At 40.4% G+C, this 27,702-nt stretch overlaps 1 protein-coding gene across 3 annotated transcripts in view; it reads left to right on the forward strand.

Moving 5' to 3' along the window:
* The first annotated feature begins 1,509 nt into the window (after positions 1–1,509).
* CDX1 (caudal type homeobox 1) overlaps positions 1,510–27,702 on the forward strand; it is a 42,850-nt gene continuing 16,657 nt past the window's right edge. For all 3 annotated transcript variants that reach the window (XR_015948186.1, XR_015948187.1, XM_035105657.3), the window contains exon 1: positions 1,510–2,103. Coding sequence is in view for 1 of the 3 variants with exons in the window: in XM_035105657.3 (XP_034961548.1) it covers positions 1,671–2,103 (433 nt within the window). In the remaining 2 variants the exon portion in view is untranslated. The remainder of the gene's footprint in view (positions 2,104–27,702) is intronic.

Genomic DNA, 27,702 nt, shown 5'->3' on the forward strand with positions numbered 1-27,702 from the left:
CCTTTTTAATGACTCTAAAGATAGTTTTGATGATGTTTTCTTCGCTACGTTGGGACGCTGCGGGAGGAAGGGCTGAAGAGAACTATAATGGAAATGTAATAAAATGTAATAAATGTCCTAAATCGACTGCTGAGTGAAGAGCGGGCAGCAAATATTTCGAATAGATACGTAAACATAAAAGTTAGTTTTGGAAAGCATTCCTACCAATTACTAGTATTATGACCTCGCATCAGAGAAGAGCGTCACCCGAAGATAAATGAGCTCTTGTTTTCTTTCTCTCTTCCTTCCTCCTTCCGCTTCCCTACTTGATTTCTCTGTTTTTCGAAATTTCTAATTTTTAAAAAAATCTCCTTTCAAAGGTGTGCAATGAGGATTAGCGTTTCGAATTATTAACAGCTGCCTTTCTTAATATTCATGGAGGTGTTTATATTGGAGAGATCCACTGGAAGAGCACGTCGTCTTTTAACAAGCTCAGCACTGCTGCCTGTCATTCTTTGGACACTTCCGACAACCAGGAAAAAAGGTTGTCCAATGATGGTTGGGGTGGTGGTGATTTTAAAAGACCAGTGTGTTTTTTCTTATTAAAATCTTCTTCCTGAATGGATGCAGTTGATTCTACTTGAATATTTTAATAATGATGATGATGATGTGTTTGTTCTTCAAAGTGGAGAAATTTGTGTGTGTGTTATGTTCATTTGAAGCAGGAAGCTGTGAAAACTGAACCTTTCAAGAAAACGTAGACTCACCTGATTATTACGTTAATATTTATAAAGATAAAGTTCCCCCACCCAATATCTCCAGGCAAATATTAGGCCCAGGTTTCTGGGATGTCCCGTTAAGGCATCCTCAGGCGTCTGGTAGCCTATGTACCATCTTAAATGGTTGGGATGGGATTATTAGAAAGACCACTCCAGCATGGCTATGTGGCTTCGGGGTCTCAGAGGGATTTAAAAGTGGAATCGGTGTCCATTTTTTGCACGGAAAACTCTGCTTGTTTCACATAATAAACACCATTGCTTCTACAGAGCTGATCGTGAGAAACTAAAATCCAAAACGAACAGACTAAAGCCCCTTACGACCCCTTCAATTTTTTGTAAGTCTCTTTTTTAATCAGGTGCTCCAACTGGTGGAGATGCCAGGTTGCCGGTCTTGTAACTAAATGACGGCGACTACCTGCCCACTGCCTGGGAAAACCCATGGAAATACCACCTCTCCCTCCCCCCTCCCCGTTTTCCTCCTGGGCCCTTTACCTGATGACCCCTTTTGTGCCTGGATTTCTTTGTTTTCTCTGGGAACTTCTCAGGCCTTCCTTACCATCTTAAGCATAACCTCCTCTGTCAGGGCCTTTCCTCTCCCCCACCCCGTCATTTCTATCTGCTGAGTAATTTGTACCCAGTGGCTTCCCTTTGATTCCTGCACTTTGAAATGCAAACCTGCCTTTCAATGCAAATGCTCCGGGAGCTTGGCCCAATAAAAAGCCTTTCCTCTGGGAGGTGCCTTTGCAAAGTGGGGAAGTGAAGGGAGAAAAAGAAAAAAACCCACACCACTGACCAAGAAGTTCAGGTGAACAGCTAATCAGGAAGAAGCTGCGAGTGATCGGTAAGGGCAGGCCTGGGAAGACGCGGCTGTGGCACAGGGCGCACACATTATGCGCGCAGGGCCACTTGGGGATGATGTATGTGGGATACCTGTTGGATAAGGACGCCACCAACATGTACCCCAACCCGGTCAGGCACCCCAGCCTGAACCTCAGCCCTCAGAATTACGTGCCGGTGCCCCCTCAGTATTCGGAGTTTGCCAGCTACCACCACGTGCCTGGGATTAACAGCGATCCTCACCATGGGCAACCCGCGGGCGCCTGGGGCTCTCCCTACACCCCCACCAAAGAGGATTGGCACTCCTATGGCACAGGAGCCCCTTCTTCTGTCGCCAACCCGGGGCAGCTCGGATACAGCCCCCCTGATTTTAATCCAATTCAGCCACCGGGCTCTGGACTGCTGCCTCCGCCTATGAGCAGCTCGCTGCCCCAGCTCTCGCCAAATGCGCAAAGGCGCACGCCTTATGAGTGGATGAGGCGCCCCGTCCCCACCAACAGCGGCAATGGTAAGGAACCGTCTCCGTTTCTTTCCTCCTTTTGCTCCTGGGGAGAGGGCTCGCTTAGGTCACGCAGGAGACTAACTTCTGCTGTTTCTCTGCCTTTCCTTTTTTCGCTGAGCAAGCCCCACACTAGTTTCCGTTGCTGGTTAGTAGGACTGAGCTGTCAACTTTATAAGGTTTACTCTTCATTATCTTTCGCCCATCAACTTGTAGACATAAGAGTTTGTGGTCAAACGGCATTTTAACATAAAAGGGTGCTTGAGAGGTTGGCTGCACACCCAGGGCCATTTCAGACTCTACACTTAGCAGTTAAACCTGCAGATTATATGCTGTTGTCATGCGTACCCTTCATACATATAGATTTGTCCACTGGGGAGAGAGAGTATATAACTTGGTGCTTTGCTTGCAAAACGTGCCAGGTTCAATCCCTAGCATCTCTGGCCAAAAGAAGTGGCAGGTAGTGAGAGCCTCTGCCAGTCAGAGTAGGCAATACTGGGATAGATTGACAAATGGTCTCAGTTTGCTTCATATATCCAAGACAATGGTCACAACTCAGCACAGAGTTAAGGGCGCTTAAATGTGGATCTTAGCCGGTGTGTGTATGAGATCCATACTACAGTATATGTTAATCACATTGACTATGACTAAAGAGATTTACCTGGAAGTATGACTTCTTTTTTCTGAAAAAGTTATAGCCAAAATTATAAAGGTCATAGTACCGAGGAGTGGGTGCAATGAAGGATTTCCAAGAAAATAAGACTGGATGAAGATAATACAGTATGTAACATTAATACCATGAAGTTTATGGTTTGGGCTGATGGCTGTGTATGTATGTTTTTGCTATAAAATGGATGGCTAGAACTTTCAAATAGCTACCTTTAACTGTCGAATTTTTTCAGTATCATTGTCAAACACTTCACTCAGATTCTAGCACTGAGTCACAAGTTAATTTTTCTCTCATCTAGTAAGCCTGTAGTAAACTGACATTTTCTCAGTCTAGATTACTGACAGCCTCTGCAGGTAAATATTATGTTGAGGCAACTCTGATGGATACAGCAATCTATGTTGATTGCAAATAGTTTGGTAACCTGGAAATATTTTTTGAGTAGACCCTTTGAAAAAGGACCAGTTGTGGGGAGGGGGTTAATATACGTATTTGGATGTGTTAGCATCCAAGGGGGTGGGCAATCTTCTTGCTTTGTCAACATTATTTTATATTTCAAGGATCATCTTATGTGTTTCTGTTTTAAAATAATAAAATAAAGGTGGCATCTTGGGGAAAGTATGCCCCATTTGCAGGGACTTGTGTTCATTAATCAAGGAGCTGCTGTGTTTATGAGCTCTCTTGTTTGTGGGATACGTCACACTTTGTTTTTAGTATATACTTGCTAGCAATGCAGTATTATAAGAATCCTCCACTATGTTCAATAAGACTCCCTTCTAGTAAGTTTATCTTGAATTGCAGTCTGCGTACACTGACAGAAAAGTGTCCATGTTCCAATTTTCTGCTACATATACCTTTTAAAACATAAACAATTGTTTCACATAAGATGCGAAGTGGCCTTGCTTAAGCACAGCCTCAAAGATGCACTCATGCATTTGTCTGGAAAAATCAATATTCCACATGGGATCTAATCAAATTTTGGATCATTATAGGACATAAGCATGGACTTAGCTTTAATATTTCTATTCCCCTTCTTCTGATTGCTGGGAATCAGCCAGGTCTATGATACTTTAAAATGAGATGCTCCTTTGAGTACAGTTATTTATTTTATAGATCTATAATTTTGGAAGCTGTTACCATGAAGCTTCTGCACTTCGTATGCAATAAGGTTTCACTATTTCAGTTCTGATCCTGAATGTTTGCAAGTCCTTTTCAGATCCGTGCTGGAGGCGGTTATTGGGAATGGCAAACCAGCTCTTTTGGGTGTCCTGAGGCAGATGAGTAGAATCAGCTGACATTTTCTAATTTGTGTGAGTAAATGCCAAGAAAAACTTAGAACCTAGTTAAGCAAGCAGAGAAATCTTTCCTGGATCTGAGATATGCTTTGTTTTTGTGGAGCAAGTGACTGGGGGTGAGATGTGATTTAAGGGTGGATTTAATATGGACGGATGGTTTAAATTCTACTTTTCTTAAACATTTCTTCAATAGAACTCAAACCAGTTTACATAACTTCTAGGCAGCCTCTAGTCCAGGTACCCACCAGCCCCAAAGCTGTTTAGCTTTAGCACTCTGGCTCTGCTACATGGATTCCGACCATAGCCCTGGTAGCATTAAGTTACATCAGCCACAGTCTTGATCACCACCTCTTCTTTAAATGAGAAACTGTTGGATCACTCATTTGGGTCTGGACTGATCTGTTGACAAATAATGTGGAACTACTAAACTAGGTGATGGATTTGCTTAATGTGATGGTTTAGTATGCAAAGAAGAATGAAAAGATATTTTCGTATGATTGTATGGAAGAATTTGATGTTTTGCAAGGATGGGTTACACCTGTGTACGAAAGGAGAGTTCCACTGGAGCTGAGATATGCTTTATTTTGTGGAAATTCTGTATGTAGGTGTGTGGTGAGTGCATACATAGACATCTGCACATAGTCAAGATCACTTAACACAGATTAGTTACGCTTTAATATTGTCTGTACTGTAATCATATTGTTTTAGTCATAACCAGAGTGGTAAAAAGGTAGATTCCCACCTTTCAATTCTTGTGTTTATACTCTAATCCATTTTAGTGAGTGCAAGTATACTGAGTGTTATTTATTTGTTCTTAATTAAGGGAAGAGTATGTGAGAATGATGGATCTGTAGGGCATAGCTGCCAAGTTTTCCATTTTCTCCCGAGGAAGCCTATTCAGCATAAGGGAATTTCCCTTGAAAAAAGGGAGAACTTGACAGCTATGCTGTAGGGTGATTTTCTGTGAAAAATTAGGTGTTGTACAAGGATGAGCTACTTAATATCACCATAAGATGTAAAAATAACAAAGAGTTCAGTGGCTCTTTTTGAAGTGTGACTGCTTATTTGACAATAAATTGGGTTTAACTAACACATTTATTGTGACATAAAGCTTTCACAGACCAGAATGCATTTCATCATGTGCAAAGTGTTCTTCTAATGCTGTTAAAGCAGCAACTCTTTATCACTTACCTAGAAGAAAGCTTTATTGAACTAAATTGAAGTTACTTGTGAGTAGGCAAGGATAGGGTTACACTGGGAGTATTTTTTTAAAAGAAACATGAATCATGGTTTGCAATCAAATGAACTGATTTCACATATGAAATCAGTTTTACAGAGGCCATACTTGTGTGGGTGGGGTGGAGGACAGGTCATCTCTTTATAGTGTTTATGTCCACATGAGAGCTATAATAGGAGTAGCCTATCGTTTTAACCTTTCTGCTGATGATTGGGCAAACAAAGATTTGTAATTGTGTAATTTATCAAAATAAATAGAACTTCTGCAGAATTACAAAATGTACAATTAAATGCAAACTTGCATTCAATATCAAAAGGAATTAAAAGTGAAAAAGGTGGGGAACGGACAAGAATATAGATTACCTGTCGACAATACATTACATAATAATTTAACTCTCCTCACCAACAGCTTGTGTGGTAGATAACCGTCCCAGAGCCAACCTCATGGCTGGGCATTCGATCTCTGCTGTCCAAATCTGACATTCTGCTCACTGCCTGCTTCTGTTTCCTTTTAAAATGATTTGGTGTTTCAAAATGTCACAAATCCACCTTGACTCACAGTGAAAAAATGGGATGTAAATTATAAATTCTGGGGTACCTTTTTTTTACAGGTGGGAATTATGTATATGGTGTGGTCAAGCAAAGGAGCTCAAGGTGACATACTTGGTTGGTTCTCTTCCATCCAGTTTAATCTTCGCTACAACCCTGCGAGGTAAATTAGGCTCAGCGCCACCCAGTAAATTTCATGGCTGAGCAAGGATCTGGACCCTGGCCGTCCAAGTGCTAACCCAACGCTGGAACGTGACGGACGGACTGTGGCAGTGGTTCTCATCCAGCGTTAGCCATACTCCGAATAGAGCCGCTGATATGAATGAACTTTTAAAACTCTTCCGCTTCTGGAGATCTCTTCCCTGCGTTTTTATGAGGGGGAAAGGGCGCGAGCGAACTTTCCCGCCAATTCCATAATTCCTCGGGAGCTTTTCGGCCCCCTCGCGTGTTCGCGCACACCCGGGAGCTCTCCAGCAGGCCGGCTTCGTGATGGCGCTGAACTCTTGAACTCTGCGCGGGGTCAGGATTTTAAAGGGCTGGGCTTGCTGCCGGGTGGGAAAGTGGAAGTCTCTCCCCAGGGAAACGCAAATGAACATGCCGGGGAAAGACCCCGCGGCGCTGCCCAGTTCAAAGGCGGCAGGGACCAGGAACTGGTTCATGAAAGGGCCTGCGAGCGCCTCCCTCAAGCCCAGGGCAAATTTACAAGCGTGCCCCCTTTGTCATGGAGATAGGCAGCGGCCCTTCGTACAGCGGGGCGCCCAGCGGCTTCCATTGTCCTCAGCTTCGGGGGCTGGGAAGCGGGGGCTCCTGGTGCCCTTTGAAGTGGGGGGCAGCATCTGCAGGCACTTTCTGCTTCCTGCTCGGCTCCACTTCGGGCCGGGCAAACAAGCCCGCCGCTGGCCGGCGTGCAACAGGCCTCCGCTCGCTCCCGCGCAGAAGTGCCAGACTCGCACCGAGTCTTTTTCGCCCGCACCGCTTTCCTTTCTTCGGCTGAATGTGGGCGGCGAGTTGTACTGGTGTCTCTTCATTTAAGCCAAGCGGCGTGATGCAACACCCCAGCATCTACCGTATCTCACAAAGAAGCTTTCACCTATTATGCCAGCGCCTGTTTTACAGCATCTCTGCTTCAGGTGGAAATTTGGCATTGAAAATCCTTCAGGTTTGGAAATGTGTCGCTCAATTCTGTTTTGAACCACGTTTTATATACCATAGGCCCAACCTTGCCAGAGGCAAGCATTTTCAACTACTCTCTTGATTTCAAGCGAGAGAAATTTAAGCAGGAGTTTAACGTTTCCGTGAAATCAGCAAGACTTTTAAATACCAGGCTTGTTATTTAAAAATAAAACAAAGCAGTGGGTTTTGTTTTGGTTTTAGTTCACCATCTTTTTCCATGTAAAGAATGATTTTGCTGATTACAAAATAGCCTTCATTTGGGCATAAAAGTGGCCCATGTCACAATCATGCCATCAAACTTCATGATTTTTGAATGGAATGAATGAATGGGTGGGTGGGAGGGAGGGAGGGAAATGAACAACATCTGAAGCAAGCACAATCAATGACTTTACCACCATCACCACCTTGCACCATGATTCATGGATTCATCCACAACAATAGTGACTTCTTTTCTACCCTCTGACAAGGCTATACTTTCCAGGAATGGTGTAATAGTATGTCCCCATACTGTTTTACTTACCCCTTCACATCCTTTTTAGTGAGGGATAATGCGTACATAGTGTTTTGTGGTATTGTGATAGCAATCGCAAGCATGTCTGCACCAAAGTATATGTTGAATCATTTAGAAGTCGAGCAGAGACTCCTGGTTTCCTTAAAAAGGTTGCTAAAGAAAATACAATGAAGTGGGCTGGCTGGGAAGGTCTCAGAACAGTCAATATTCCTCATAGGAGATGGTTTCCCACCTCTTCTGGAGCGCAGATCCTGGGCTATTTCCCTGTAAGAAATCTTAACAATGTGTCAATTCTCCTGTACTTTGTAGGAAAATCTGTTCACCTCCAGATGCCTATTTTGATTTTGTTCAGTGAATTCATGCATCACAAAATTTTGGAAGGCATCTCACTTTGGACTGAACCAATGCTGGTTTAATATTTGCATATGAGAGTTGAACTAAAGCATAGAATTTGGGGTGGGGTGTATTTTAGTTGGTGTTTTCTCTTGAGACTGGAACCATATATGCGGTTTACAACTTGCATGCTTTTCTAGACAGGCCTAAGCAGGGGTGAGGGACCCATCACCTTCAAAAATAATTTTTTGAATTGAGTTAAGTCTGGAAGGTATGTGAAGGTGATCCATCTCATTGCTTGCAGTGAATTAGATTAGTAACAATTCTAATTGAGTACACGGTCAATTAGACTGAACTCTGGAGATGTACACCCTTAGACCTAGATCCTTTAGGAAATTCATTTTTTTTTCTTTAGCAAGAATGGGGAAACTATAAGAAAATCACAGCAGCTGCCATTTGTGTGAGTGGGTGGTCAGACACACAGGTTCAGGAATTTGTCATTCATGCATCTCAAACCCAAATGTAAAAAAAGGGGGAAATCAAATATTTGGTCATTTTCTAGCAGTATTTTTAGAACATGTACATTGGAAGTGCCTCTGGAGAGTACTGCAGTACGAAAGGCCACCACTGCATGAGTCACTGCTGAAATGGGGATCTGTAAGAGAAGACTGAAATTTTGTCATATTATAAACTTAGTGTCTGGCTGCCCTGGCAGACTGTACTTAAAATAGAGCCAAATCTGGTGCACGAAGGGGGGAAAAACAGTTTATGCAGCCTGCATTAACTATAAAAAATTGATCTCTGCTTATTCTGCTTCTCTGATGGCAGGGAGGGGCAAAGGAGTGAATCCTGCCAAGGCCTCTCCTGCTCTGAGATTTAGTTATCTACACATTCTCAAGCCAATCTTTCCAAAAAACAACAATGAATAATATGAAATCTAAGATTTCAAAGAGGCAATCCAGTGTTTGATGTCCATGATGAGCTGGATAAGGGCTAAACAGAAACCAAAGCTAGTTCTTCTGATCAGTAGGCAGGATTTCGGTTTGGAGGTTCATTGGCATTGAAGGGGCATGCTATTTGAGGTAATTTTGGGCTGAGTCTTAGACCTGGATTTTCAAATCTTGGACATGGCTAGAACCATCTTTGCATGAATAAGATTTCTGCGCCATCCTGCGTCATGTTTTTTAAAACTTACAATTTGGCTGGGATGATCCATGCCATCTTGGTTATTTTAACATGCTGAATATAGGGCTACCGTACCTTTGAAGACCATTCAGACCATTCTGAACAGTTGGATCAGAATGCTGCCACCAGATTTCTTAGGCAGGTGAGATATAGTGCTCATGTTATCCAACTGCATTCTGCATTGGCTGCCCATTTGTCTCCCAGCACAAGTCAGAGTTCTGGTTGACCTATAAAGCCTTAGGGACAAGGTTATCTGAAAGACCATCTTCCTCCATACCATCCTGTCTGAGAATCGAGACCTTCCACATATGCCTTTCTTACTGTCCCTTCAGCTATTCCTAAGACAACAATTAGGGATGGAATTTTCTGAAAATGTTTATGCCGACCTTATCCAAAGATATTATTCCCCCCAATTCCTGCCTTGCTCCTTGATCTCAGTGACAAGCAAGTTTTTTTAAAAAAAACCAGCTCTGCTAAAAAGAGAAACATTTTAGCATTTTATATGCATAATATTATATGCATATTATACGCATATGCATTCCAGGTTTCTTATGGTAGTGCCCACATAAAAGAGATACATGCAGCAATGCATATAACGGAATAATACTTGTGTTTTAATATTGTACTTATACAGGACAAAATGGTGCTTCTTTTATATACTAGATATACATATACGTATAATAGATGTATAATTTTGCATATAATTATCCAGGTTTTTTTTAAAAAAACATGAAAATGCATGAGAGGTTCTGACATAAACTTTTGTATTCAAGAGGTGATACAATACTTGATTGGGTCAGAAAAGCCAGATTCTGTGTCTAAATCCATTCAAAAATATTTTTTCCTCCATCCCACACAACAGTGCACAAAAGGGCATTTTCTGTGATGGTTCCTGCCCTCTGAAACACTCTTCTTCTTGAGATAGAATCCTAGAATTGTAGAGTTGGAAGAGACCCCAAGGGTCATCAAGTCTAACCCTCTGCAATGCAGAAATTCCTCCCAAAGCCATCCCTTGGTGGGCACAAACCACCAACCTTCTGATTAAAAGCCAAATGCACTGACCCATTCCTCTCTATGGTTCCTTCACTGCTTGTGTTCAATAGGACAGTTAAAACATTTCATTTTAATAAAGGTTTTGAGACCTCTTAATTTTGGGGGGCTGCTGTGAGTTTTACTGTTTTCTATAACTTGTCTTTATTTCATATTGTTTTTAATGTACACTGCTCTTAGGGAGGAAGGATATACAACATTTTAAAAACAATAAACATGTACATTATCAGGTTTCTGAACTGAGCTGAACCCTGTGTTCCCTACCATAGTCCTTGCAGTTGATTTATTTGCCTATTTTCTCTCTGCCTCACAATAATGTGAATTATACCGCAGCAGCCAGTTATATGAAAAGTGTGGACAAATTATGGAAATGCTAACGCGCGTAAATTGTGTGATGAATAAAGAGTCAGAAACGCATTGTATTAGATGAGGTATTCTTTTCCCACATACCATCTGCACTGGGTTGTTGCACTGTACTTCATTTCTGCTGGATATTATTTTCATTCTGACATAATGTTAATTCATGGTTTAGAGTTATGAGAAACCCCCCACCCACACACGAGAGAGAGAGAGAGAGAGAGAGAGAGAGAGAGAGAGAGAGAGAGAGAGAGAGAGAGATTCCCGCCTCCACTAGGAGATCAGAAACTTCTGCTTTGGTTTTAGATTAACCAGGTTTAGGATGTGGCTTTGAACCCATGGCTGTTAAAACAAGCCAGTTTAATAACCAATGCTCCGTGTTTATTGTGATAACCAAACATAACCATTAACTTGCATGGTTTGTTTGCACAAATACTTTTTCATGTATTAGTGGGGACTTTAGGCAACTGTAACATATGACTAGTTTGAATTGCAACCAATGGGAAAGTAATGTAGGTGCAGGACTGAGAAACGAAATATTTGTGTGACCTTTTTCATAATAAGGTGCATGGGACAGGTGAATGATACACCTTCTTTAAAAGGAGCAGTAGGACCTAGTTTTGTGGGACCATTATGCCCGGAAACCCTGATCCTTTTCCAGAATGATTTTCCCAGTGGTTGGTCTGCATTTACTATAGAGGCTTAAGTTTCACAAGGTAGAGTTTTAATTTGTCTGTGTTTTTGATGGTTGGTAGACCCAGAATGACACTAGGTTTCCTCTATTTTTGTTCTGTGCAGCATCTAATGGACTTTTGATATTGCTTGTAACAACCACAGCATTGCAGGATACAGTACGGTAATAAAATATGGCCATTAGATGACATGTTTAATGTTTTTATAATGCCTTAGATTTTAATAAACCATTTGGAGAATGGCATAGCTGCCAAGTTTTCCCTTTTCTCGCGAGGAAGCCTATTCAGCATAATGAAAAATCCCTTTAAAAAAGGGATAACTTGGCAGCTATGAATCGTAGCTTAATAGGTCTTTTTGCTAGTTTTCTTTAAGGGCCTCAAACTTTCATCTTTTTGATTTGTTTACTTCCCAAAGGGTCTGTAGAATAGAAAACATAAGAGAACAGGTACTGAAAGAATCACACATTTGTTATCTGTGTGGTTAACTTGAGAGCCTTTTTTAACCAGGAAAGGATTACAATCTAGTTTTGCTTAGAACTCTTCAAAGACTTGGTATCACCTTCAGTTTATCAAAACTGGAGCCAGTTGGTATTTTGAGGTCCTGGGGCAGCAAAGAAGGTGTTTTATTTTGTGATGGTGGGAAACCAAAACAATGTCACTAGATTTAAAATGTTACAAAACAGAGTTGCATTAAGATAAAATAAAATCTCAAAAACATTTCTAAATAAGTTAAATGATCTGGTTGGATTGGATTATGAGAAACTTACTCTCTCCTTAAATACAAATGAACAAAATAATTAAAAAAGAATTTTATAATAAACTACCGAAGATTTCATACACATTAAGAGTTATAACACTGAAATGAAAATATATACTTGTATATTATTATGAAAATTGTTTTATATAAAGTATCATAAATCAGGGTGGATAAAAATCAATGATTTTTAAAATATATATATTAAAAATAGGATTTTTTTATTTAAATTGGATTTTTTTATTTAAATCAGATTTTTAAAATAAAATGTTTTTTGAGGAAAAATCTTTCTAAAGTTTTCTATTTAAGTTACATTATAGTCCAATGGCTATTCATCAGGAAATAAGGATTTGTTTTAAATTTTTCATGTGTGCTAAAACTCAGTCTCAGGGTTGTTGTTTTTTAAAAATTGTTTAACCACATCAGTTAACAAACATGGATACATATGCTATAATGTTCTTGCTTTACTTAAATAAATTGTTTAAATTGTTATTAAGGAAATGATTATTTTTCTCCTTCCATTAAAGTACAGCAGAAAATTTGTCCAAATATAAACAGTTAACTTATAAAACCTCACAATAATTTAATAATTATCTGTCAATGTATTTTTAATAGTATAACCAAATCAGTAATTTTTGATATAACTGTAAAAACTACTTTGAAAATTTATTAATCCAAAAATGAAGCCTTCATCTGGTTGTAAATATTAAGATTAAACCAGCAAGGATCAGTCTTTCTGTAAAAATTAATAAATGATTTAAATCAAGTCTTACTGACGAGTGGTTTATATAAATTTGATTTAAATCAATTTGATTTAACTCAAATCCACCCTGTCATAAATACATAACATTTTTCAATGAACAGTATTTTATTGCCCAAAATAACTTCATTAAATTACACTTAGTGGTTTGTTTAAAAGCTAATGCTCTAAATATTATTGAGCAGTTCTGAGATTGGTAGCACTCGTCATAACCCCCCCCCCCATGAGTTGTTATACGGATTCTCACTGATACAAATGAATTTAATATCAAATCAGAAGAAATGTCTTAGAACTAGGCACCTAGGTAGAATTTATTGTATATGTATATACATATGGTGCCAGAGGTTTGTAACGCCCAGAAGAATTCTTTTTAAAAAATATATGGTGGTATCCAACGCTACTCAAAGTAAACTCATTGGGTTTAAGTAAGACTTGATTTCAGTGGGTCTACTGTGAATATGGCTTAGTTACCGTAGGTATCACACCATGAAACTTCATTTCAAAATAGAAATTGAAAATATGAGCAATGAAAGGGAAGAACACACAAAATTACAAGATCGCTTTTTAAGAATAATAAAAAGTGAAGCTTAACTTGGTATATCATGGATGAGGTTGTGAGCCATGCTATTTTTCTAGAAAAAGAGGTGCCAGAGCTCACCATGAACTTCTTCCTCATTCTCTTAGAATGGTAATGAGAGGTACCAGAACTGAGCGCTCGGGTGAGCTCTGGTTGAAAAAAAAGCCCTGGTTGTTAGGCAATTATAGTAAAAACAGCCTGAGGATTTCTTAACTATTGAAAGCATCGGATGTGGCAATGATATAATTGAATCATAATGAGAAAATATTTGTGCGCATATAGAAAAACTGTTAATGCACATAGATTGGAATAATCTAATCTTCTGCCAGTGCAAACCCTTTCATTTCATTTTGGCCAGTGCGAGTTAGGCACTTCGTATACAGGTGCTGTCCTATGTACATTATATTAGGTACATTATATTATTTGAAATCTGTAATCATTTTAAAGCATTTTTAATAAACAAAAGAATAACCCACTCAGGAATACGATTAACATAGATAGCAAATAAAACTCTTAAATGAAATGATACAATCAAACAATCAGTTTGAATTGATTAATGGCTGGCATCATTCTGCAACTGGAGTATGCATTTGCCTTAAAAATATCAACAGTTTAATTATGCATCTTATAAATCATAATACTAGATGGCTATGTTAAAGGCTCCTTCTCAGCTCCTTATTGAATAAATCGCTACTGGGATGTATCCTGAGAGCTGCTGGAAAATAGCGTAGTGGTGTTATTAAATCTTGGATAACCTGGGAGAAAAAGGGACTTTTAGATGATATGATTTAGTGTTCAAGATATCATGAATGAAATTATTAAAAGCTTCTAACACCCTGATCAATAGGATTTAGATCTATTGATTTTAGTGGAATTTATATCCACTTGTTTAGTGTTTAGTAGGATAGGGATAATTTAGGTCATTTTGTGTGCTTGGTTATAAGCAAACATTTCCAGCTTGTGATATTGAGGCTACCAATTATTTAAGCAGGAGCAATTTCACCTAAGCCAGCTCAAACACCTTGTGTTTGAAACTAAACAGATATATTGGCACACGTAGTTTATGCATCATCAGCAGTGATGGGAATTGGGCCAGCTTTAATTTGCTTGTTTGTGGCATTTTAAGACCACGTACCGCTAAGTGGAGCAGCACCTTTCACGATTAACAACAATCTAAGAGTATCAAACGTAACTGTAACTTTATCAAATTACGAGAACACTTAATGAAATAAGAATAAAAATAGTTGATGCTGAATGTCAGTGTATTTTTGTACTATCTGCTCAGCAGCAATAATTCTAAGAAGACTCAGTGGCCAGGAGATGCCTTTTTAAATAAATAAATAAAAACCTCACTTGATGCCAAAAAGCAATGGGACAATGGCAGTACATGATCTCATTTTTAAGCAAGCTACCATATTCTACACAAGCTACAGCTTCTGAAGATCCTTTAAAGGTAGCATGTGTAGAGTAGGCTACAATAGTTTGCCAAGGTGTGGGTGACTGGCCAAAAAATTAGAATAGCAGCAAACTTTAGCACAAATGGCACAAACATCACATGAGACTTCAAGAGTAACACTGCACCAACAACATTTTGAAACTGCACCCACTCCTTTTTTTTTTAATTTTTACGCACACAGTAGAACTCACACCTAAACCACATGTAATGACGAATATCATTAGCTTTTAAACAAACCACTAATAGTGATTTACAGGGGCATAGTGTGGGGGGTACCAGGGGGCTGTGGCCTTGGGAGCACAATATTTGAGGGGGTGCAAACCAGGTGCCCCCATGTAGGCACGCCCAGCCCAGCCCAGCCCAGCCCAGCCCAGCCCAGCCGAGTGCTCCTCTCCACCCACAGACTAGACTCCCCCCTGCCCAGGCAGGCAGGCGGCTCAGCGCAGCCCCGCTTTGCCCTGGTGGTATTGAACCAGAGGGTGGAAATTATGCCACATTACTATTTATATAACTACCCAATGAAGGGCGAGTTTCAAAGCTCACAGATAAAAAATGTGCAATGAACTATACATAGACTTATTTATTTACAAAGGTGGGTTGAAAATAAAATCACAAGGAAGTCTGTGAAAAATTGCAAAGAAGTGCAAGACTTTCACACATAGTTTGTGAACATCTTCTGCAGAGGAAAAGAGGAACATTTAACAATGACTGTAGCTAATAATAATAATAATAATAATAACAATAATAAGCATTTGTTTTGTTGTCCAAATAAAACAATATTCCAGACAACATTATAGGCACAAACCAGCAAGTTAGTTGCAATGGCAAGTCCAGTTAATTTCAGTAAAACGTTACACAATACTGTTTGGCTGGAATGTGCCTCTGGAGTATCTCCCTTCTCTAGCCCCACAGTCTCAATATGTATCACCAGCAGCATAGATCATTGTCAGTGCCCAGGGCACCCGCCCAGCCCTCAACACCAATGCCAATTGTTAGCTACAGTCATTGTTAAATGTTTCTCTTTTCCTCTGCAGAAGATGTTCACAAACTATGTGTGAAAGTCTTGCACTTCTTTGCAATTTTTCACAGACTTCCTTGTGATTTTATTTTCAACCCACCTTTGTAAATAAATAGTCTATGAATAGTTCATTGCACATTTTTCATCTGTGAGCTTTGAAACTTGCCCTTCATTGAGTAGTTATATAAATAGTAATGTGGCATAATTTCTACCCTCTGGTTCAATACCTTTTTCAAAACAATGAGTCCCAATATTTTGTTGCTAGATATTCAAGCTTGACTATTGTCATTTTGTCACAGTGGTTACAATGGATGGTGAAATGAGGATTTGAATGCAGTGACAAGCCAATGTTTCCAAGTTGCAGAAAAACAGTTGATTAGAATCTAAATAAATATTCTCAGAAATACTTCTGTTTCTGTTGTGGGGAGGAGATTAAAATTCACTCAAATCATAGAAGATGAGTGTGTTTCAGTCTGAAAATACTGTTGCAGAGTTCACATTAGAGCCTTTATGGAGTCTTTAGCAGAAAGGCTTTTCATCTCTGTGTGTAATTCCTATGTGTGAGTTCATTGTGGATTTTTCCGCATGATCAAACTTTTGGGGTTTGTTTTCAATATGGAACACATCACAGTCAAATGCCTGAAACTGATAGCTTCTCTTCTCCATGCAGAGATACATATAGAGGCATGCTACCCTGTTTCTCATATTTTAAGACATACCCATAAAATAAGCCATAGCAGGATTTTTAAGCATTCAAGGAATATAAGCCATACCCCGAAAATAAGACATAGTGATAGGCGCAGCAGCAATGCCGGCCGCGGCAGGAGGAGGAGGAAAAAAATAAGACATCCCTTGAAAATAAGCCATAGTGTGTGTTTTTGAGGAAAAAATAAATATAAGACATGTCTTATAATATGAGAAACACGGTATATGTACACACAACCATGCACGTACACACACACGTCTTTCTTAAATTATTAACCACAGCATGCTGCTGACCTCATATGAGATTTGTTGAGAAGCCAATCCTTTGTCCAAGGTACATACAGTCCTTAAGGTATGGTTTCTTTGAAGATACAGAGAATAGCAGCCTCCCTTTAAATATGCCTGTATATTTAACTGATATTTCTAATGTGCATTGTACATTGAATGCACTAAAATTAAAAATCTGAATGGACATTAAGGAACTCCAGTGGTGGAAAATACATCTGCCAAAAATGAAAGCCCTAAAAGGATTTACATTGGAATAATACCAACTTTTAAATTGTAGGCAAGCAGATCCACCGTAATTCTCTTTTTACATATAATATGTATATATTAATCTCATGGCTTTCATCATTATATTAACAACAACAGCTCTGTTCTATAGCATTGTTTGATGCATATTTCCTTGGAAACAATAAGGCTTACTTTCAAGTAGGTGTGCAAAGGATTGCTGTTTTCATTCCACACTGGCACAGCAATCTACCTCCCCCCTGCCACCATCAGGAAGAACTTTTTGACAGTAAGAGCGATTCAACAGTGGAGCGGACTCCCTTGGGAGGCTGTGATTTCTCCTTCCTTGGAGGTTTTAAAGCAGAGGTTGGATGGCATGTATTATCTAGTTGAGATTTCTGCATTGTAGGCGGTTGGGCTAAATGACCCTCTGGGGTCCCTTCAAACTCCACAATCCTGTGATTCTGTGATTCTGCCCTGGCCTTGCGCAGCAGGGATGGGGAGATGGGGGTGGGAGACTTCAGAGACTTATGATTGCAGCCTAAATCTATTACACAGAGTGAAAATGACAAAGGTGAAAAACAGCTTAAAAGGCAGCAGTACAAAACTAAAAAATTAGCGGATCATTTACAGCAGCCTTCACCAACCTGGTGCCATTCAGATGTTTTGGACTGCAACACCAGCTGTACTGTGGCAGCTTGGGCTGATGGGAGCTGTAGCTCAATACATCTGAATGGCAGAGAGGCAACCTGGTGGGTCTTGACTGTGAAGTCGCTCCACAATTTTGATGTCACCTCCAAGAAAACCAGTCTCTTATATACACCCACTTGAGCTGATGTATAGATGGCCATGAGAACAGGACCTCCGAGACTGATCTTAAAAGCTGTAGGTCTACAAGGGAGTGGTCAGTTTTGGAGATTATCTGCTCCCTAAGGTGTTTCTGTAGCTATGCAAGGGAAAGCTGTTGTCCAAATCAGCTCTGGCTCCTAAAACAATCCAGCCTAATCTAGGTGCTGGGCATCTAGATATTCACCTGGTGAGTCAGCATCCACAAGCCTGAACTGAGATAAAACCAATTCCACTCGCAAGACTGAGGGGGACGGGTAGAATCAAGGAGAGAATAGGAAAACAAGAACTCTGTGGTGTGGTGAAAGGCAGCTTGGGAGAGCGACATTTTGATCAGGAAAACGTCCTACTGAGAGAAGATTAAGCAGCCATCCCCATTCCACCACAGCCACTGCTGCAATCAAATTCAGAGCCCCTGAGACAGCATTAAAATAAAATTGAAGCTTGCTGAGAGACATGTATTTGCTACTTTATGCCTAGTTTGGTCCTATTATGGAATGCTGTGATCTTGCTAAAAAAAAAAAGAATTTCCTCCTTTACTCCACAACAACCATTTTTTTAAATTATGGTGCTTTCCCCCCTATACGCTACTTGCTGGATTAAATAGTGTTCTGTACTCAAACACATTCTGCATCTTTCCACCTCTGTGGTGAATACAGTAATCTGCACGCACACTCCTGTCTTCTAGGTAACCAGGCACACAGAAGCAGGAGTTTTAGTTCCTGTTGTTGGCACAGTTTAGAAAGTATGCCAACCTTGCTCATTATGCTAGGCAGCTTCACTGCTATTTTAGGTTTCACAGCTGAGAAGATGGCTGTTCCTGTGGGTTACAAAATAAGGGAGCATTTGTCCTGGTTGGAGAGGCGTTGTGTTTCAAAGGTACTACCGTAGCACAGGGAGCAGATCTGGCAGGCTTTTCATACAAATGTGCTCAGGTAAATACTAATTATACTGCAAATCCACAATCTGCTTGTTTTAGGGCCCCACTGTTGAATATCCTGAATGGCTAAGAACTCCAAATGAAATCTATTTATTACTTTTTCACACACCCCTTCCTTTTTGTTGCTGTATAACCTAACACTCACCTCAGTGCACAGTTTAACAAGAAAAGTATATTCTTGTTTCTGACACACTTAGGGTGGTAGTCAGGTAGGTTTCACTCAGAATAGACCTGTTGGATTTAATGAGCAGGTCTAAGTTAATTTCAGTGTGTCTGTTTTGAGTAAAACTTAGTTGAATACCAACCTCAGCTTGGAAAGGAACTTTCTCACTTGATGAGAAAATCTGTCTGAAACAAACTGTACGCCACCCAATCCGATGCATTAGTTTGGAAATGTTTTTGGTGAGTACATTTTAGCTTGTGTCTTTAAGAAAACGCAGCTTTTTTATTGTCAGAGATTGTGAGCTTGCATGCACATGACATTGGCCTGCTTTGGATGACACACTAAGCCAAACATAGGGTAAGCCAGACCTTAGCTTGGCCTAGAGCAGCCTGGCAGCAAAATGGACCAGGGAAGAGTAAGGTGGTCGTGATCTCCTCTTGGGAAGCTTGTACACTCCCTCGATTTCATTAAGCTAAAGTTGTTTCACATGTTGTGTGAACCAGGTAGTTGCTTCTACAGTTACCAAGAACTGACTAAGATTTGGAAGTAAAATGATTTCTTATCAGCCTGACTCATCCCCATGCCGCATGGATAATGATTCTTGAAACTGAGGGGAATTCCAAAATAGTTCTTGGGTATGGTGAGCACGTGCTGTTCCAAGAGAACAATGTCACGGGGCCTTATGCAACACCTAAATGCCTAAAGCAACTCTTGGAATCTTACCACGTGTATTTATTTCATGTTGGTTATGTGCTGCTGCCATATTGGGAAGAGGTACCATTGGTCTTAGATGTGCATTCCTTTTGTGGTCTTTTTTTGCCAAGAGTTGCTATTTACTCTAAATCACAGATTCCTGAAATACTTTAACAAAGTGCATTAATCTTTGAGCAAAATTTCACATTGGTTTTCTGTGTGAAAACTGCTATTTCAGAAGGCACAAAACTGGTTCATGGAAAATCTTTACCCTCCAGCTCCTTTGTGCCCTTTCCATGCCTGTTTCCAGCCATTGATAGCTCATCTAATTCTGCTTAGTAACAGGGAGAGAACATGTCCGCCTTGCCCTCCCTTGTCTTGTGATGCTTTGCTGGAAGCTTCATCGGCCACCACTATTGAGCAGCATGACTTTTGCCCCAGTCTAGCAGTTCTGGTGATGCATCATGAATCTAGGTAGGGACAGAGTATAGATGTGAATGGGCATGCACACCTGTATGGTAATCCAAATGAACATACCATTAAACACTATGCAGGGTCACGAAGAGTCGGACACGACTAAACGACTAAACAACAACAACAAGAATATTCATCTGAAAGGGTATGTTAGTAGTTTCAGTGGAATGTGCATCATTTGTACATAAGCCAAGATGTGAATCTCCATCCACATTCTGCGTCAACTGATCAAGTTCATTCATTGTTTAAAGATACAGTACTCTTTTGTTATTTGGGAGTATATAAATATTGCAAAGCGACAAGTACGACTGGACTGGAGTGAGGGAGCAATGAGATGTGTTCCATATTTCCTCCCTGATATCTGCAACCTTACCAGCAGTTTTGCATTCTGTTGAAAATGTGTGCAAACAATTAACAAGAGGGTGCATTTAACCAGAGTGAAAAAAGATCCTAATGTTTGGCAGAACACAGGCTTAAATCCTTTTCTTTTTTACGCCCATGATCTATTCAGATATTGATATAATTGGTTTACACTCTGATGTGCCGCTCCAGCCATTAACGCAATCCTTTTGTTTTCTTTGGGGACAGCTTGCCAGCAGAGAGATTATGTTATGCAGATTAATTGGGATAAATCCTGGCCCCAGAATAGCAAACGATACAGAACAAATCATTGGATCATGACAAAATTAGTACTTAGGTGTTGATTGTTGTAGGTAAAAAACCTGAATGTGTATCAGTGTGTCTTTGCATGTGCATACACTCAAAGGTGATTCCTTTTGTGGTTTATGTAGCATATTAAAGCAGTTCCCTTATCTAATGATAGCTAAGTTGAGCGCTATTAGGGTTACACATTAACAATAGTAACGATACCTTCCCTCCATATGGACATTAGCCTCCCCTTGATCCCCATTTTGAACTTCTTGCCTCTGGCCTCATTAACAGGTTTATTTGGGCTGATCAAGGAGGTCATTTACCTCCCATAATTGTGACAAGATTGTGGATGGGGGCGGGAATTCCAAAATAAGTTAGCCCTTCTTATCAGAAGATAGTCAGATGGTGGCAATAAAGTTTTCAAATATTAAAAATTGGACAATTGGGCTCAATGCCTACTATCAGGAAAAGTGGTTTAATGAATAAAGAATAGGAGTTAATTGGAAAGCAAAGATAGCAAGAGAGCTGCCTTTGAAGTTAGGGATTAGGGCTGGGCGATATCTGGTTTTCAACACCACAATATATCACCAGCTAAACATTGTGATATTTCAATATATCATGTGATATTTCAATATATCACGATGTTTGAAATAAGGCTGGAACTATGCAGAGGTGAATGTGGTAATGCCCTGGCAACTGCTACTACTTATGGGTCTAACTCTAAAACTGGTAAATTTTTACTTCTTGTTGTTGTTTAGTCGTTTAGTCGTGTCCGACTTTTCGTGACCCCATGGACCATAGCACGCCAGGCACTCCTGTCTTCCACTGCCTCCCGCAGTTTGGTCAAACTCATGTTCGTAGCTTCGAGAACACTGTCCAACCATCTCGTCCTCTGTCGTCCCCTTCTCCTAGTGCCCTCAATCTTTCCCAACATCAGGGTCTTTTCCAAGGATTCTTCTCTTCTCATGAGGTGGCCAAAGTATTGGAGCCTCAGCTTCACGATCTGTCCTTCCAGGGAGCACTCAGGGCTGATTTCCTTCAGAATGGATAGGTTTGATCTTCTTGCAGTCCATGGGACTCTCAAGAGTCTCCTCCAGCACCATAATTCAAAAGCATCAATTCTTCGGCGATCAGCCTTCTTTATGGTCCAGCTCTCACTTCCATACATCACTACTGGGAAAACCATAGCTTTAACTATACGGACCTTTGTCGGCAAGGTGATGTCTCTGCTTTTTAAGATGCTGTCTAGGTTTGTCATTGCTTTTCTCCCAAGAAGCAGGCGTCTTTTAATTTCGTGACTGCTGTCACCATCTGCAGTGATCAAGGAGCCCAAGAAAGTAAAATCTCTCACTGCCTCCATTTCTTCCCCTTCTATTTGCCAGGAGGTGATGGGACCAGTGGCCATGATCTTGGTTTTTTTGATGTTGAGCTTCAGACCATATTTTGCGCTCTCCTCTTTCACCCTCATTAAAAGGTTCTTTAATTCCTCCTCGCTTTCTGCCATCAAGGTTGTGTCATCTGCATACCTGAGGTTGTTGATATTTCTTCCGGCAATCTTAATTCCGGCTTGGGATTCATCTAGTCCAGCCTTTCGCATGATGAATTCTGCATATAAGTTAAATAAGCAGGGAGACAATATACAACCTTGTCGTACTCCTTTCCCAATTTTGAACCAATCAGTTGTTCCATATCCAGTTCTAACTGTAGCTTCTTGTCCCACATAGAGATTTCTCAGGAGACAGATGAGGTGATCAGGCACTCCCATTTCTTTAAGAACTTGCCAAAGTTTGCTGTGGTCGACACAGTCAAAGGCTTTTGCATAGTCAATGAAGCAGAAGTAGACGTTTTTCTGGAACTTTCTCCATAATCCAGCACATGTTTGCTATTTGGTCTCTGGTTCCTCTGCCCTTTCGAAATCCAGCTTGCACTTCTGGGAGTTCTCGGTCCACATACTGCCTAAGCCTGCCTTGTAGAATTTTAAGCATAACCTTGCTAGCGTGTGAAATGAGCGCAATTGTGCAGTAGTTGGAGCATTCTTTGGCACTGCCCTTCTTTGGAATTGGGATGTAGACTGATCTTCTCCAATCCTCTGGCCATTGCTGAGTTTTCCAAACTTGCTGGCATATTGGGTGTAGCACCTTAACAGCATCATCTTTTAAAATTTTAAACAGTTAAATTTAAATTTTAAATTTTTACTTACCTTTAACATTTTGTTAAAACTGTTATGCTATAGTACTACTGTACTGATAATGCTGATAATGTTTAAATTAGCACATAATCTCTAAAATTAAAGTTGTAGGAGTAATTAAGTAGCCTAGATATCAAAGGTAAGGTGAGCAAATGTTTCTTTAAAAAAAATAATTAGTACATTACTAAATAAGAAAAAAGCCAATTCACAATCATTGTCACACTTGTAGACATTCCAATATATTTCACTATTGAGCTTTAGTTGAATGTGTGCATCCCACAACACCAGTTATTAGATTGTTAATTTTCTTTTCTAAACCAGGCCAAATAGAAAGAAAGGAATGAATACATTTTAATAGAACAAAAAATTGCTAAATGAAATTTATATTTTTAGTGCCAGAGGAATGTGCATTTCTTTTATAAACCAGGCCAAACCAGAAAGAATGGATAAAATTTTACAGGAAAAAAATATGATTAAACAAACATATATTTTTGCAAGGAAAAATATATTTGCACAGTGCTTTAAAAATATTTACAAATATATGAAAGAGAAATACCAAACTATAGCAACTACTGGTTAAAAACAGGTTCTTAAAAACAACAAACAAAATAGTTTTAAAGACACCCAAAGTTTGACGTTCTGCTCAAATCAGTGAAACTTAAATCCTTTCAAATATTAATTTTCTGACAAAATTGTCTTCAGCTAGATTTTAGGCATGGGTCTTACCACTTTCTCATCAGAGGAAGAAGGAAGTGCCCAAATGGGGAGGGTCTGCATTCAGATGATAAATAAGATATATTTGCAACAACTGCTTGTAAAAATGTAAATATTTTTCCCCATTGCAGATTATATTTTGTTTAAAAAAGGGGGGGGTGGTATTCTAGGCTCCATAGCTGCCAAGTTATCCCTTTTTTACAGGGATTTTCCCTTATGCTGAATAGGCTTCCTCGCGAGAAAAGGGAAAACTTGGCAGCTATGTCTAGGCTCACTCTCTTCAGTCAACCTTAGAAGGGATGTGAACGCCTATGTATAATGGGGCATGGCTTTGTTGAGGCTGGCAAACTGTACTGGTAATGCCTATATTTACTGTCCATATTACTAGCAGAACATTCCTCTTAATGGACAATTGAGCATGGAGGATACCAAACCAAAAAATGATCTATTGATGTATAGATGATACATACCGTATTTTTCCATGTACAGTATAAGACGATGTTTTGTACGATTGGTGGTCAGGTGGGTGTGTGATTGTCGGCAATCCTGCCCTCCCCCCCAAAAGCTCAACAACTCCGGGCAATCTTCCCCCATTTCCTTAATAAGGGGTCCCCAAAAATAGGGGTCTTATACATGGGGGCATGTTACACACAGAAAAATATGGTACATAAAATCTGGCATGAAATGCAGTATTACCATGCAGTGGAATGTTGGATTGTATTTAAGAAAATTGTAAGTCATGCTGTTTAACATGTACATGAAACCACTTGATGGGGTTACACTCCTTCTGAAGGAGCAGGTACATAGCTTGCGAGTCCTTCTGAATCATAGCTGCCAAGTTATCCCTTTTTTTAAGGGATTTTCCCTTATGCTGAATAGGCTTCCTCGCGAGAAAAGGGAAAACTTGGCAGCTATGTTCTGAATCCTTTGCTTGAGGCTCAGGTGGCCTCAGTGGCGTAGAGTACCTTCCATCAGCTTCAACTGATGGCCCAGCTGCACCCCATATGGGCAGGGATAACCTACTGTAATTTTTGTCATCTATGCTCTGGTAACCTCTACTGAAACACATTATGCTTACAGCTGCTCACTAGGACAAGATGGTTTCAAATTTCACTGATCCTGGCCAGACTGCACTGGCTAACAGTTAGTTTCCAGGCCCATTTCAAAGTGCTATAAAGCCTTAAAAGGCTCAGGATTTCCTCTCTCCATGTGATCCTACCTGGACCCTGAGATCATCCTCTGAGGCCCTTCTTTGTGTGTCTCCTGCATGAGAGGTCCAGAGAGTGGCAACACAAGAATAGGCCTCCCCATTTGCAGAATGCTGTCCCCAAGGTGTCTTGCCTGGCCACCTTTATTACATCTGTTTAGACACCAGGTGAGAACATTACTCTATAATCAGGCCTTTGGCTGATTAACTTTCTATGGCCTTTAAATGAGTTTGTCAGAGGAAGGGTTATTGGTTTGTTTTCGTTTTCATTATGCATTTTGTGTTCTCATTTTGTATTTTTATGTTGTGAACTGCCCTGTGATCTTTGGATGAAGGGCAGTATACTACTACTACTACTACTACTACTACTACTGGTATTACAAACAAACAAACAAACAAATAAATAAAAGGTGTTGAGAAGCCCATCATTTCTGTCTTTCTCTCTGATAATCATTTCAAATGACACAGGCAACTCCCTATTTACGCAAGGGTTATGTCATTTTTGCCATTCTCGCACACTTTTGGGAACTGTTTTTGCCTCTTTAGGTGCCATTTCTGGGTTTGCGGCAATGTGGACAGTCACACATGACTCGATTGTTCATAAATGGGGAGCTGCCTGTTGAAGCAAGTACAGTGGTGCCTTGCTAGACGAATTTAATTCGTTCCACGGGTCTCTTCTTATAACGAAAAATTCGTCTAGCGAATCCCATAGGAATGCATTGATTTTTTTTTGTCCATATGAACGCATTAATTGAATTTAAATGCATTCCTATGGGAAACCGCGATTCGTAGGCAAATTTTTCGTAAAACGAATTCGTCTAGCGAGGCAACCTCCGCTCGAAAAATCCTTTCGTTAAGCGGAAATTTCGTTAAGCAGGGCATTCGTTAAGTGAGGCACCACTGTACACAGAAACCTGTCACATGAAATGATTTTGGTATAGTTGTCTTTTGTATTCAAACTACCTATCTTCCATGCTTTCTGGTCAACACATAGTTCACTAATACAGGGGAATTCCCATTTACATGGGGGGTTCTGTTCCCGGCCACTGTGCACATCAGCGGGATGTTCTTAAGTCCCTTCCACCCCTGCCCCCTTTCAGCACTGAAAATAGTGTGTGTGTGTCAGCAGTTGCGCATGTGCTGATCGTGCACGAGTGGAAATGCCTGTATGTCAGAATATGATAATTGTAGCTGATACATTTTCCCTTTTTCCCAATAGTCCTCTCCCCACAAATGCATCTGTGAAATATATAACAAGATAACTTGGAACTGATATAGTAATTGTGTTCTCTCTCCACCCAGTCATTAGTTTTTTCCTTCTGTTTATGAATCACCCACATTTTTGTGCTCTACACGTATTTGCTAATTATCAACATGGATGAGTAATGCAGCTAAGCCAGGGGTTACCAACCTTTTAGGGGCCACAGGCACATTTTGAATGTTGAAAATGCCATGGGCACCACCCTCTCTGGTTGTTTATTTCTCCCCCTCCTAATTAAGATCTTTCACAGGCAAAAGGTGAAGTCCTCCAGGGTGTTATTGTGTCCATGGGCACCATGTTGGCAACAACCCAGAATGAAATAATATATAGGCTGTATTATTTGTGGACTCCTCTTTAATACTCCCCTGCTTCCTTCTAGTTCCTTTGAGTGACAGAATATTCAGATTATTTGACACTACTTAACAGCCTGATCCTATGCAAAGTTAGACATGCCTAAACCCACTGATTTTTGATATGCATGGGATGTACTGTTAATTCTATTTGGCTGGCTGATAAAATAGATTATCAAGTATGAGTAATTTACGACAAAACAAGCACACAGACCTTGTGTATCTCCACTTAATTGGGGGTGGGGGTGGGGAGGTAAAAATCCTATTTAAATTAATGAAATGTTTGAAATTGAAAGACAAAGTCATGAAGAGCGTTGTAAATGTTCTAGTGAGATGCCCATCAAATGGGCCAGAGGAGGGAACATATTTCAGAAAGTGGTGATATAGATGGACCATAGCTGAGTGTGTAGGCGGGTTGTGAATCCACCTCCACTAAGTTTTCCCATTCTTAGGTGGGTTTTGGACACATTACTTTTCCTCTGCATCATTTTCTTCCAGGCTTGCCCTCCTTTATTAGCAAAAGTAGGCCAAATTCTGTTCTGAGTATAAACAGGAAGCATTGACTTCAGTTCAAAAGACAATGAAGTACTCAATAGTTATTACAGCATTTTATTTACATACTAATCCAGTCAAGTGAGCAGGATGGGAGGGACAATGCACAGTCTGAGAACTACTGCTCCACATTGTTTCTCACTGGCTTTCTGCGATGTGTCTCTCCACACAAGTACTTCTTGTGATGCCTGCATCAACGCCATTTTGCTGTGTGCCCACTGCTGAAACAAGCACTGATTACGCTGGCCTCCATGATTCACAACAGCCTCCAGGGGATTCACCAGAGGCATAGCTGGGGGGGAGGCGCACCGGGTGCCAGACTTACCACGGGGCCTGCAGTGCACCCGAGCCATGCATCTCTCTTGGGAGAGATGCTGCATGGTGCCTGGATGTTGTTGCACGCATGCCTGGATGTTGTTGTGACGTCATGCGTGACACCGCCGTCATGACGTTGTGCACATGCGACCAGCCCTCCATCTTATTTCCTGAGTCGGTGCCGCTGTCTTAGAGAGTGCAAGCACCTTCCCATTCCCTCCCAGTGAAGCTGTTCTTGCAAGGGAATCGTATGTTCCTAGCCAGCAATCTTGCTGCAGCTTTTTGAGCTGGTTGACGTTTCTGATCACTTTTCAAAGGCAGCCTCCCAGCCCCACATAGAGCACAGTGCAGTAATCCAAATGGGATGTAACTTAAACAGTCAAGCAACCTGATTGCCATTTGGGACCCACAATCGTATGTTCCTAC

Source organism: Zootoca vivipara, chromosome 2, assembly GCF_965207765.1.
Source record: "Zootoca vivipara chromosome 2, rZooViv2.hap1.1, whole genome shotgun sequence".
Classification (NCBI taxonomy): domain Eukaryota; kingdom Metazoa; phylum Chordata; class Lepidosauria; order Squamata; family Lacertidae; genus Zootoca; species Zootoca vivipara.